Here is a 14,407-nt window from a genome sequence, read left to right as displayed (position 1 = left end):
TCACGACGCTATAAGCAGAACCTGGATTCATCCGAAAAAAATGTCGTTTTGCCTTTCGTGCACCCAGGTTTGTCGTTGAGTAGACCATCGCAGGAGCTCCTGTCTGTCATGCAGTGTCAAGGGCAACCGCAGCTGCTGCAAACGTCGTCGAACTGTTCGTGTACATGGTTGTTTTGCAAACGTCCCTATCTGTTGACTCAGGGATCGAGACGTGGCTGCACGATCCGTTACAGCCATGCGGATAAGATGCCTGTCATCTCGACTGCTAGTGATTACGAGGCCGTTGGGATCCAGCACGGCGTTCCGTATTACCCTCCTGAACCCACAGACTTCATATTCTGCTAACAGTAATTGGATCTCGACTAACGCGAGCAGTAGTGTAGCTATAATCCGATGTTTATCTTATGTGATTTCAAACTTTTACTTTTTGTTTTTACTTATTTTGAATATTCGCAGAAATATTTGGGAGATACAAAAATTTCTTGGGCGCAGAGATGTAACGCAGTTTCACACGAGTGTTCTGGCGACTACAAGAAAATTTGTTTGCCTAAGAAACATTCCGGTAGAGACGAGTTTTTGCTTATGGTCTGGACAAATGAATAATTCCTGTATTTAGGAAAAAATGGAATTTTATATTTCTTTAGATTTTAGACTCACTCACATTATAACCGGTTTCGGCATAAATGGAACTGTGATGTGTAGAATCTGAAAATAGCCGAAACTGATGACTTTTATCATTACGTTATTTTGCTTCAAATAACAAAAAAATTATAACACTTCTGTAATTCACCTCCGCAACAGAAAAAAATCTTATTCGATGCTCTGTTAATTGAGACATATTTTCAAAGATGTCACGGGAAAGCGACCGGCTGCGGCGATCAGCGGTGGCGGCGAGGTACCTGTTGCGCTTGCGCGGCTGCTGCCTCAGCTACTCACCCTCGTACGAGATGAAGCGGAAGTCGAGGACTGGCGACGGCGGGGAGGAGGAGGAGGCGGAAGCTGCGCATGCGCAGGAGCTCCACAGCGACGCCAGAGCTGCAGCCGACACCAGCAGTGGCCACGCCGCCATCTCGCCACTCTGCAACACAGCAGCGAGTGCTAGCTCAGCACCGGGGCACTATACAAAAAATACACAGCCGCGCTCTTCTGTTCGCAGTCGAGGCTGCGCAGTGTGACGGGTTTTGGTTCAACGCTTCTCTTTTTCCTTAGATGCACTCAAAAACGGCTCTAATTCTCTGCGAGGCAACGGGGTACCCGGCGCAGCAAAAGCAGCTTTCTGAATATTAATTGCGTTCCGTTCATACAAACTAAAAATACACGTAAACAAAAAAAAAAAAAAACGTAAGAGAGACGGAGAGGCAGCGAAGTCGGAAAGAGAAAGCAGGTTTACTGCAAATTAACGTTTTTAAGTTGCGACATTCACTCATTTCAGCCGATAAAAAAAAATCTTGCCGCACAACTATAAATAAAGAGATACGACGTAACCAGTCGCCAAACCTTAACGATGCGTTTCAGAGGCTTTGCTCTTAGGTCATGTGACAGTTTAGGATTCTAGCTCAGTAGCAAAAGTCCCCAGAAAGTAGCCATGCCAATATTTCTGCAGTTCTGTGTATCTGCGTTGCGTATTTTCCTCGAGAGCACTGCATTTGAGCGTAACACACTCAACGACAAAGTTTGTTCTGAATTTGTGGGAATCAAGCGCCAAGTTCCCTACTAATTTTCGTAGTCTTGTGTTGTTGCTTTTTTTCATTTATTAACATCGTTTATAGTCTGATTTCAGTTAGTTAGCATCTGACCTTCAAGGTCCAATGCTACGATGTTGTCATCGTAAGTACTGTCTTGCAGGCAGCCGCCACGGCGCTTCACTATCCATGGCAATAGAAAACGGCTTTAAAATCCGAATCTCCATCGAAAATCACTTAAAAACATGAAATTTATGTTAGCATATATCTATATAGCATCTTTAATCATATCAAAAACCTGTTCTTAATTTTAATATGGACCAAAATTACATGTATTTTTTTTAAGTAGGTTGAATTTACCGTCAACCTAATCACGTCGGATCCCGAAAACTATGGAACTCTGTGAAATTTATTGTTGTTGATTACCAAAATTAATATTTCCATATTTGCTATATGTGGTATCTATAACTTTCGGAAAAGTTGTATTTTTATTATATTGAATTCATACCAAGTATGAAGTATCAAGTCTCTATCTTCTACCAAAAAAAAAAAAAAAAAACCGTAAAAACTCTGAATTTGGTATATAGTGTAGACTTTTATACTGTTTTTAATCTTCTCTCAATTATAATTAAGTTCGTTACAGTTCTATAAATAAAAATATCTACACCACTACTGAGCATTTCACACCGAACTGTTTGGCAGAGGCAGTGTAGAACCGCTTTCAAACTATTTCGCTACCGCTGCACTCTCAAACAGCACGCGGAAAAAATGAAAACATATATGTTTCCGTACAAGCTCCGATTTCTCTTATTTTATCACGATGGTAACTTATCCTCTGTAGGTAGGAGTCAACAAACGACTTTGACATTCGGAGGCGCAAGATGATGCTTAAAATATCTTGACAAGATTTCGTCTAAACGAAAAACGCCTTTGTTTTAACGAATGCTCGCTCATATTATCTGTGACACTCCCCACCCCCTCTTCCCTTCCACCACTACTGTGCAATAATAAAGTACGAGCTGCCATTTTCTGAACTTTTTCGAAGTCCTCCGTCATTCCTACTTCGTACCGCACACCAGAAGTTCAGAAAGAGGACGGACAAGCGAGGTATTATAACGAGCGTACAGACCTCCGATGAGTCAGTCTGCATCAGTCTGCACTAGTCTGTACCAGTCCATAGTCAAGTTTCAGTCTACGTCCAATAAAATTATCATATTCCTGTACATAGCCATGAAGATAAATGTATAGACACTTTTGTCAAGTATCAGAGATATGTGAGAATAAGATTAACCTACCAAGACCAAAGGAACTTCAGATTGTCAATTGTAAACAGCATCCAGAATTAAGTTACGTAATATGTGTGCTTTTTATTATTTTAATAAATGTGTGTGAAAATTAATCAAGTTCTGCTTAAAGTTGGTCACCGTCAATCTGCTACTCTAAGCGTGCAAGTGGCATTTCTATCGTCTGACCTAACGGCAGAAGATAAACACGCCACGATAAGACCACGAGACATATTGCTGACACTCGCCTACTTCGTTAGAGCTACAAGTCAAATAATCTGATGGTGTGTGTACCGAAGGTCTTACAGTACGCACACCACACTTCATTCGCAAACATCTAAGATTGTCTCCGAAACCGTTTATATAGCTTAAGAAGAGTTAGCTTGCGGAACTCCTGTCATACCTTCGGTTTCACTAGATGACTTCCCATCAGTTCATACATACGAGGGTAATCCCAACAGTAAGGTCTCCTATTTCTTTTATAAATTCATAGACCTGTTTATTTCTACAATGGTTTACATCAGTTTACAGCTTGAACATGTAGCTATTTTTCGACATAATTACCATTTCTGTCGATGCATTTTTGTAGATGCTGTGGCAGTTTTTGTATGCCCATATCATACCAGCTCGCCACCGTGCTGTTCAGAAAGTTATGAACCTCTTCTTTCACCTCGCCATCGGAGCTGAATCGCTGGGACCACAGTTAACGCTGAAAGATACTGTGAAACTCTGAAAAAACTCAAACGGGCAATTCAGAACCGGAGAAGAGGAACGTTTGGCAAGAGCGTACACATTCTCCGTGACAACGCTCGCCCACACATCGCTCGGCAAACCGCTGCTCTCCTGCAACAGTTTCAGTGGCACATAATCACCCACCCACCCAACATATAGCCCTGACTTGGCGCCCAGTTCTCTAGGTTAAAATACCATTTGGCTGGAAAGCGATTCAGCTCCGACGACGAGGTGAAAGAAGAGATTCTTAACTTTCTGAAGAGCATGGGGTATGACTTTGGCGTACAAAAACTGCCACAGCGTCTACAAAAATGCATCGACAGAAATGATGATTATGTCGAAACATAGCTAAATGTTCAAGCTGTAAACCGATGTAAACCATTCTAGAAATAAACAGGTCTATGTACTTATAAAAAAGTAGGAGACCTTACTTTTGGGATGACCCTCGTACTCTAACAGAAAATCACGGATCCAGTCGCACAGTTGAGACGATACCCTATCGATGCGGACCGTAATTAGATGCCGCCTGTAAGGAACGTTGGCAGAAGCAGTTCAGTCCGTCGGCTGCCAAGTGGCAATTAATTTAAATCAGAATATAGTCAACGTTGTAGTGTCATGGGGTGACAGCACCGTTGGAGACTCTGGGCCAGGGACGGAAAAACTTAGGTGAGCCGCCGCCATGATTCACGAGCCTAAAAGCGGCCATGATTCACGAGCCCTTAGGCTGACGGGCCACGTCGTCCCGTGACGCGACAGCACAGGGGCCAATCACCTTCTGACGGTTCAAATGAAGTTTTCTGAGGGGTAAAAACTAGACGATTCAGTTCTCTTTCAGTCACGAAACTAAATTATTTTCAAAAGATCATTACTATCATTGCTGTGTTGTAAGACATTAATACTGATTAATAAGTTATCAATAATTACTTTTTCTCAATTAGTAGCATTAATGAGGCGGAGGTTACAGGTTCCCCCACACAGTCCACCTACTACACACACACACACATGTTGCGCTTTGTCCCATACATCGCTGATGATAAAAGTGGGAGATATACGTTATAAATGCTAAATATATCAAGAAAATATCTTCAAAAAAATGGTTCAAATGGCTCTGAGCTCTATGGGACTTAACAGCTGTGGTCATCAGTCCCCTAGAACTTAGAACTACTTAAACCTAACTAACCTAAGGACGTCACACACATCCATACCCGAGACAGGATTCGAACCTGCGACCGTAGAAGTCGCACGGTTCCGGACTGCGCGCCTAGAACCGCGAGACCACCGCGGCCGGCAAAATATCTTCTGCAAGTTGTTTATAGCACCTGTAGAAGTCCAGAAATTGCTTCATTACTCGCTTCGAAAAAGGTAAATAAATGACAGCACAACACAGCAGTAACTACAGAAGGGGTACTATAATGCTGTACACAGTATTACTATTATTATTATTATTATTGTTCTCATCATTCAAAAATGGTTCAGATGGCTCAGATCACTATGGGACTCAACATCTAAGGTCATCAGTCCCGTAGAACTTTGAACTACTTAAACCTAACTACATCACACACATCCATGCCCGAGGCAGGATTCGAACCTGAGACCGTAGCGGTCGCGCGGTTCGAGACTGAAGCGCCTAGAACCGCTCGGCCACCACGACCGGCTATTGTTATTATTTTTATTATTAGTGGCTGTGGTCAGACACAAAGGAGTAACAGCCTGAAGCCGTCCGATTACTGCCAGTTCAGAAGTAAAAAGAGCACATATCAAGTGATTTGAGAAAGTTAAATAAAATGCACACATTTTAACTTTGTTAATTTTAAGTGGGATTGCAGCGTGCTCGTCAAGAAAGTGCCGCAACGTAGAGGGGTTCCGCAGGGGAAGTATGTTGTGTAACAAGTGTCTACCCTTCCTGTGGATAGCTAGCTTTGTTATCTGACAATGAGTTGTGGGTAGCAACTGCGATGCACCACAAATTCCTTTGTCATTCATTGTAAAACAAACACAAATTACATATCATTCATCTTTCCTCCTTTAAAAAATAAAAGTGTTCCAAGAAAAGTCTTTCATTCTACAGTTTAATTATGTACTGAAGTTGGTGATAATGTGGGGAGGGGAGATGGGGAATGGCAACAGACAGCAGGGGTACCAGAGGGCGGGGGTACTAGCTAATGTCTAAGTGCACTCAGGGATTGTTGTTGTTGTGGTCTTCAGTCCTGAGACTGCTTTGATGCGGCTCTCCATGCTGCTCTATCCTGTGCAAGCCTCTTCATCTCCCAGTACCTACTGCAACCTACATCCTTCTGAATCTGTTTAGTGTATTCAGCTCTTGGTCTCCCTCTACGATTTTTACCCACCGCGCTGCCCTCCAGTGCTAAATTTGTGATCCCTTGCTGCCTCAGAACATGCCCAATCAACCGATCCCTTCTTCTGGTCAAGTTGTGCCACAAACTTCTCTTCTCCCCAAATTCTGTTCAATACCTCGTCATTAGTTATGTGATCTATCCATCTAATCTTCAGCATTCTTCTGTTGCACCACATTTCGAAAGCTTCTATTCTCTTTTTGTCTAAACTATTCATCGTCCACGGTACACTTCCATACATGGCTACACTCCATACAAATACTTTCAGAAACGACTTCCTGATACATAAATCTATACTCGATGTTAACAGATTTCTCTTCTTCAGAAACGCTTTCCTTGCCATTGCCAGTCTACCTTTTATATCCTCTCTACTTTCACGCTCATCAATTACTTTGCTCCCCTAGTAGCAAAATTCATTTACTACTTTAAGTGTCTCATTTCATAATCTAATTCCTTAAGTATCACGGGATAATGGTATAAAAAAGGTTGGGAACCACTGTCCTATCGCATAAAGTCAAAAGTATAGCGCCGGTGTCGTTAATGTTTATGGGGCGACCCTTTCCGACACGCCACATCTACCTCGAAACATTTTGTTTTGAGAGCATTTTTATGTTCCCCCATCGTCAGTTGTTTATACACTCCTGGAAATGGAAAAAAGAACACATTGACACCGGTGTGTCAGACCCACCATACTTGCTCCGGACACTGCGAGAGGGCTGTACAAGCAATGATCACACGCACGGCACAGCGGACACACCAGGAACCGCGGTATTGGCCGTCGAATGGCGCCAGCTGCGCAGCATTTGTGCACCGCCGCCGTCAGTGTCAGCCAGTTTGCCGTGGCATACGGAGCTCCTTCGCAGTCTTTAACACTGGTAGCATGCCGCGACAGCGTGGACGTGAACCGTATGTGCAGTTGACGGACTTTGAGCGAGGGCGTATAGTGGGCATGCGGGAGGCCGGGTGGACGTACCGCCGAATTGGTCAACACGTGGGGCGTGAGGTCTCCACAGTACATCGATGTTGTCGCCAGTGGTCGGCGGAAGGTGCACGTGCCCGTCTACCTGGGACCGGACCGCAGCGACGCACGGATGCACGCCAAGACCGTAGAATCCTACGCAGTGCCGTAGGGGACCGCACCGCCACTTCCCAGCAAATTAGGGACACTGTTCCTCCTGGGGTATCGGCGAGGACCATTCGCAACCGTCTCCATGAAGCTGGACTACGGTCCCGCACACCGTTAGGCCGTCTTCCGCTCACGCCCCAACATCGTGCAGCCCGCCTCCAGTGGTGTCGCGACAGGTGTGAATGGAGGGACGAATGGAGACGTGTCGTCTTCAGCGATGAGAGTCGCTACTGCCTTGGTGCCAATGATGGTCGTATGCGTGTTTGGCGCCGTGCAGGTGAGCGCCACAATCAGGACTGCATACGACCGAGGCACACAGGGCCAACACCCGGCATCATGGTGTGGGGAGCGATCTCCTACACTGGTCGTACACCTCTGGTGATCGTCGAGGGGACACTGAATAGTGCACGGTACATCCAAACCGTCATCGAACCCATCGTTCTACCATTCCTAGACCGGCAAGGGAACTTGCTGTTCCAACAGGACAATGCACGTCCGCATGTATCCCGTGCCACCCAACGTGCTCTAGAAGGTGTAAGTCAACTACCCTGGCCAGCAAGATCTCCGGATCTGTCCCCCATTGAGCATGTTTGGGACTGGATGAAGCGTCGTCTCACGCGGTCTGCACGTCCAGTACGAACGCTGGTCCAACTGAGGCGCCAGGTGGAAATGGCATGGCAAGCCGTTCCACAGGACTACACCCATCATCTCTACGATCGTCTCCAGGGGATAATAGCAGCCTGCATTGCTGCGAAAGGTGGATATACACTGTACTAGTGCCGACATTGTGCATGCTCTGTTGCTTGTGTCTATGTGCCTGTGGTTCTGTCAGTGTGATCATGTGATGTATCTGACCCCAGGAATGTGTCAATAAAGTTTCCCCTTCCTGGGACAATGAATTCACGGTGTTCTTATTTCAATTTCCAGGAGTGTATTTACTTATGCGTCTTGAACAGCGTCTCTTCACAAACGATGCTTTTACGTTTTTTCTCGTCAAAATTTCCGTTACAAAGTTCTGCGGCGCCTCGCTCTCTGTCTCCCACTAATTTCTTCCGCGGGTCGGTTTGGAACCAGTCGCAAGCAGAACCTGGCCCGTGGGCCGCCGGATGCAGGATGCCCGGCCGTGCTCTGTATGTTTGGCGTCTTCGCCGCCAGTGGCGCTTCCGCCTGCGTATGGAATGTACGCACCGAACTGGACGGATGCTGAGGAGGCAGAGCGATGACAGGAGCCGGGAGGGTCGGTGAAAGCAGAAAACGGACCGCCTAACCCCAGCCCGGCCCGCCGCGCCGTGCCACCAGTAGGACATAACAAGAAGAAAAGAAAAGAAAGGAAACAGCACACGTCTGGCGGGCTGACCAGCGCCGCCGTCTGCTGCTCCGGCTCGTCCACAGTTCCGTATGCGTTACGAGCTGCCACGGAACAGAGCCAGCTGCAAGTGCAACCGAAAATTTGTTTGTTGTTATGCAACAGGTCTGTGAGCTACTTACTACAATAATGGCTGGTAGCATTCGGCCTACCCAGAGCTTAATAATGCGTTTCAAGGGACAATGCTCTAATCTCTAGGCTATAAAAACTTAACTCATGAGGCTAAAGCACTAAAAAGTCTGTCAACACAGTTGGGTGTTCCTAAAATAAAATGTCCGCGGTTGTTGTGTACACCTCCGCAGAAGCGTCGTCTTCACTCTCCTGGAGGCCATAGGAAATAAGCATGACGCGGCCTGGTGTAGTGTGTGGTGAGAGACACGACGGTTACTGACAGAAGTCGACGATTTTATTAAGAAAGAGCATATAGACTGAACACATTTCATAAATTCAGATGTGACACTTGATATGAAAGTTTTAATTTGGCATTATAAGCCGGTCGCGCTGGCAGAGCGATTCTAGGTGCTTGACTCCGGAACCGCGCGACTGCTATGGCCGCAGGTTCGAATCCTGCCTCGGGCATGGATGTGTGTGATGTCCTTAGGTTAGTTAGGTTTAAATAGTTCTAAGACTAGGGACTGATGACCTCAGATGTTAAGTCCCATAGTGCTGAGAGCCATTTGAATTTGGCATTATAAAACCCGGAAATGGGCATGTACGTTTACATACAGTTAAGATATTTTTGTTGTAAAAAAAAAAAGTGTGTGAAATCTTATGGGACTTTACTGCTAAGGTCATCAGTCCCTAAGCTTACACGCTACTTAACCTAAATTATCCTAAGGACAAACACACACACCCATGCCCGAGGCAGGATTCGAACCTGCGACCGTAGCAGTAGTGCGGTTTCAGACTGTGGCGCCTAGAACCACTCGGCCACACCGGCCGGCTTTGTTGTAAAACGTGTTCATCACGCACAAGATGTCAAGTGGATAAAATCAGTACATACTCCAATTTACTTTTATTCAATTTTATTTAATGAATGCCGCAACAGTGTTGGTACACTTTTGAAGTGTTTTAGCCTCATGCGTTAACTCTTTACAATCTGATAAGAAAATTGTCCCTCGAAACGCGTTGTTAAGCTGTATGTAGACACTCAGACAGTACGAAGCCAAATCCACACGATTCATCTGGCCTCTATACCTCCGTTTCAAACTAAGAGTACACTACCAACAGCCCCACAGCACCGTGAAGCACGAAGAAGTTGGGCAAGGGAACATCCTATGGGTAGAATTTGTCTCACGCCTGAAGATCATCAGAGAGGATTGTAGAACTCGTCACGCACCTGTGCTTATCTCGGCAGGGAGGTTACCCTGACGTGTTCTATGGTAATATCACGTATGGCTGTGCAGCGTGCGTAAAGGACCCTGCAGCTCTACAGTCAACAACTCGTCAATGGGTTTATCTTCAAGCTAATAATGTACGAACACACATTGAATTTTCTCATTTTGGGAGTACTGAAGGGCGATTGTTAAAAATCATTCAACAGCCACGGTAGCATAAAATATATCTTTATTTAAGACAACTGTTTTCAACAGATTTTGCTGTCGTCCTCAGGTCTGTAAGAAAGAGCATATACATGGAATATGTTTCATAAGTTCAGATGTAACACCTGGTATAAAAGTTTTAGTTTGGCATTATAAAAACTGGAAATGGACCTGTACATTTACATACCGTAATGATATTTTTGTTGTAAAACGTGTTCATCACGCACAAGATGTCACCACATTATAAAAGGTTTGTCATCGCTAAAATGTTTAAAAACAGAAAGCACCTTGTGCAAAAGGCCGTATTGCTCACAGATGCATGTTACATCATACAAACATGATGCACAAAAGCACACCTGTTAACGTATGCTGGACGTACTCTAAACAGTGCGAATCCACTTTGAACGGCGTATACGGTACAAGTGACTGGTATTATTGCAAAGATAACATTTTTGTAGTTGCTCTTACATCGGAACCACGTAACATGTCGTAAATAATTCTCTTTTCACATTTAAAATTAACTACTTTAGTGAGTGGGCGTTAAACTATTAGTAAAGATTACAAAGCTGTACTGTACTAACAACTGAAACACACATTTAAGCCTCACAGTCCCCTTTGCATGGTCAAAATTAAGGTATGACTGTGCAATAGTTTGTTTTGTTGTTGTTGTCGCTTCTTTTGTTCCCTGCCGCAGACGCGACACGCGCACAAGCAAACTGCAGCAGCTGGGAGGGAGGCGCCGGGCCGGGAACATGCAACCCGGACAACGAAAAAGCAAATGCCAACTCTCCCACCATTCAGATATCTGATTGACTTCTGGCGTTCACCAAGGTAGTGTTATAGGCCCTTTGCTGTTCCTTGTCTATATAAACGATTTGGGAGGCAATCTGAGCAGCCGTCTTAGGTAGTTTGCAGATAACGCTGTCGTTTATCGACTAATAAAGTCATCAGAAGATCAAAACAAACTGCAAAACGATGTAGAAGAAATATCGGAATGGTGCGAAAAGTGGCAGTTGATCTTAAATATCGAAAAGTGTGAGGTCATCCACATGAGTGCTAAAAGGAACTCGTTAAACTTTTATTACACGATATATCAGCCTTATCTAAAAGCCGTAAATTCAACTAAATACCTATGTATTACAATTTCCAACAATGGAAGGAACACATAGAAAATGTTGTGGGGAAGGCTAACCAAAGACTGCGTTTTATTGGCAGGACACTTAGAAAATGTAACATACTTACTAAGGAGACTGCCTACACTAAGCTTTTCCGTCCTCTTTTAGAATACTGCTGCGCGATGTGGGATCCTTACCAGACAGGACTCACGGAGCACATCGAAAAAGTTCAAAGAACGGCAGCACCTTTAGAATTATCGCGAAATATGGGAGAGAGTGTCACAGGAATGATACAGGATTTGGGCTAGACATCATTAGGAGAAAGGCGTTTTTCGTTGCGACGGAATCTTCTCACGAAATTCCAATCCCTAACTTTCTCCTCCGAATACGAAAATATTTTGTTGGCACCGACCTACGTAGGGCGGAACGATCACCAATATAAAATAAGGGAAGTCAGACCTCGTACGGAAAGATATCGGTGATCGTTCTTTCCGCGCGCTATACAAGATTGGAATAATAGAGAATTGTGAAGGTGGTTCGAAGAACCCTCTGCCAGGCACTTAAATGTGATTTGCAGAGTATCGATGTAGATGTAGATCGCATGACTTTAGTCATCTCAGTGTATTTTGCTTGTTCTCTTGTTTTTAGTTCAAAGTAATGTTATTCTTTTAGTTTCATGAGGCTTATTCTTTCATTCCGTGAATCTAGCCCCACACACGTTCGCTGATGTGTAAGGAATGCAGCAATTTATCTTGCACGCTCTCCTGGCGCCAACGAGTTGTGCATGCATCGCTGCGCTGGCGCGCCTCCCCGGCTGCTCGGACGGCTCCTGGACGTAAACACGTCTCCCTGCTGCTGGCGCCACTTCAAGGCCGCACGGAATCTCGCCTGGGTGTCCTTCGCTAACACATCATCCCGTAATAGATAAACGCTCTCCTCCCCTGTCTGTATAGGTGGTTCAGAAATAGCGTGCTTCGTCCGCATGCATACGAGTATATCATATGCTGATCAGCAACGCTTTTTGCTCCGGCAAGTAATTATTCACCAGCAGAAATATCTTTGCAGTAATCGTGCTGGTCGCTTATTTGTCGAGTATTCCTTGCCGGCATGTGCGCTAGTTAAATATTAAAATGTTACTCCTGCTGAACCCCACGGTGTGGGGTTATGTTTTACCTGACTTGTTGAATTGGCCTCAGGTAATGTTTCTCATCCAACAGCTGCGAGGAAAATTTATCTCGCAGAAAGATTGACCTCCGGTGCTGTGGAGGTGATTTTTCCTCAGTCTGCTGCGGATAAAATCATTCTCGCCGCAGGTCAGGCGAACGTGTTCTTGGCGTGTGGTGTGGTTGGCGCCCCATTTCCATGATGAGTCGATTGCGGGATTGACCATCCTTTCGTGGAGAGCTTGTGCACTCTGCCGGAGTCTGTCCCGCAAAAGCGAAATTTCAGTGTCTTCGTGCAGAAGACCAGTTGAATCCACCTCGGGAGCCACAGAGTGAGCATCAGAGCTGGGTTCGGTACCCTCTGCAGCGCCGCGATGTGTCAGTAATCATGCAAGACACCTACCATTTTCAGTTAACATAGGCATTCACACTGGAAGTTATCCTATTTGCATGATCCATATCAATATGATTCGGATAGACAGACAAATTCCTTTTTCTCAGTAAAGCAGCGATTTTTAACACAGAGCAGCTGACGTCAACGGAAAGGTGATTATCCCTAAATGAACGTGTGCATGTAAAAATACAGATATGTCTTCCTGTTTCGCAATGAGATATTTAAAGCTTTTCAACGGACCGCGAACTGAACGAAAATTCCCGCACGTGGAGTGTCTGTAGGTGTAAGGTAGTGGGACAGTTTGTGTATGATCGTGGAAGGATACAGTGATTGGAAGTTAAAACAGAAACAATTTGATTTTTGGGAGTCTAACTTTCGGGCTGCGTTGATATCGAATGAAACGACAAGTTTACTGTTACCAGTTACTAGTTATGTACACAAAGCTTTGGAGTTTAAACCTCCATCAACAGATGGATTTCTGTGCGTTAATATGATGTGTGTGTTGTGTTAAGACTCTAGGATAACCTGTCGCACTGTCTCCTGTGGTCAGAGGCTCCTTTCTCTGTCGTAATACATCGCATGTGAACTGCCACATTTTGTAAACAAACATGGTGTAGTTCTGAGACACTATTTTACATGTGACGTATTAGGACAAAGAAAGGAAACTGTGATCACTGGAGACAGTGCGACAGGTTGCCCCCAAGTCCTAATACAACACACATACGCCGTATTAACGCACATACAGACACCTGATGATGGAGGTTTAAAACTTTCAAACGCGTTATGGATTAAATTGTGACTGGTAACAGTAAGTTTGTTGTTTCATTCCACCTTTCATTACTGTCGATATCGATGTTATTTAGTGATATCATCGAGGTCCAAAAATGATTCAAATGGCTCTGAGCACTATGGGACTTAACTTCTGAGGTCATCAGTCCCTTATAACTTAAAACTACTTAAACCTAACTAACCTAAGGACATCACACACATCCATGCCCGAGGCAGGATTCGAACCTGCAACCGTAGCAGTCGCGCGGTTTCAGACTGTAGTGCCTAGAACCGCTCGGCCACTCTGGCCGGTTATCATCGAGGTATTGACACCATTTTAGGTACTGGCTTCAACAGCAAATATACATTCTGAGTAGCCTGTAAGAATGTGCCATGGTAGGTTGTGCTGGAAAATAACTGTTCAGCAAAGAATTCAATACATCGAGCCGTTTCCGATTTACTTGGCGCTGAAGTTATCCAAAAATGGTTCAAATGGCTCTAAGCACTGTACGAGTTCACATCTGAGGTCATCAGTCCCCTAGTCTTAGGACCATTTAAACCTAACTAACCTAAAGACATCACACACATCCATGCCCGAGGCAGGATTCGAACCTGCGACCGTAGCAGCCGCGTGGTTCCGGACTTACGACCCTAGAATCGCTCAGCCACAGCGACCGGCTGAAGTTATCCAGTCGGGTAGTTACGCGCGAACTCAAGCGATCCACTAGAGATCGTGTCGCCAAACGAGTTTTCGTTGGTTTCTTAGAACCGATCAAGGGAGCGACACAAAAACTGAACATGGGTCTGTAGTAAGGATCGAACCCGAGCCAAAGGCTGAAGAGTAGTCTCGTGCACTATCATCTACACTATGACAACTGACATT

General features: G+C 44.9%; 1 protein-coding gene across 1 annotated transcript in view; it reads right to left on the bottom strand.

The window, feature by feature from the left end:
• LOC126268125 (semaphorin-5A) overlaps positions 1-14,407 on the bottom strand; it is a 614,642-nt gene that overhangs the window by 479,276 nt on the left and 120,959 nt on the right. The window contains exon 2 of the mRNA XM_049973655.1: positions 937-1,078. Coding sequence (XP_049829612.1) covers positions 937-1,069 — 133 coding nt within the window. The 5' untranslated portion in view covers positions 1,070-1,078. The remainder of the gene's footprint in view (positions 1-936; positions 1,079-14,407) is intronic.

This window comes from Schistocerca gregaria, chromosome 4 (genome assembly GCF_023897955.1).
Source record: "Schistocerca gregaria isolate iqSchGreg1 chromosome 4, iqSchGreg1.2, whole genome shotgun sequence".
Classification (NCBI taxonomy): Eukaryota; Metazoa; Arthropoda; class Insecta; order Orthoptera; family Acrididae; genus Schistocerca; species Schistocerca gregaria.
The sequence above is the reverse complement of the archived record's forward strand: the minus strand, read 5'-3'. Positions and strand labels throughout refer to the sequence as shown.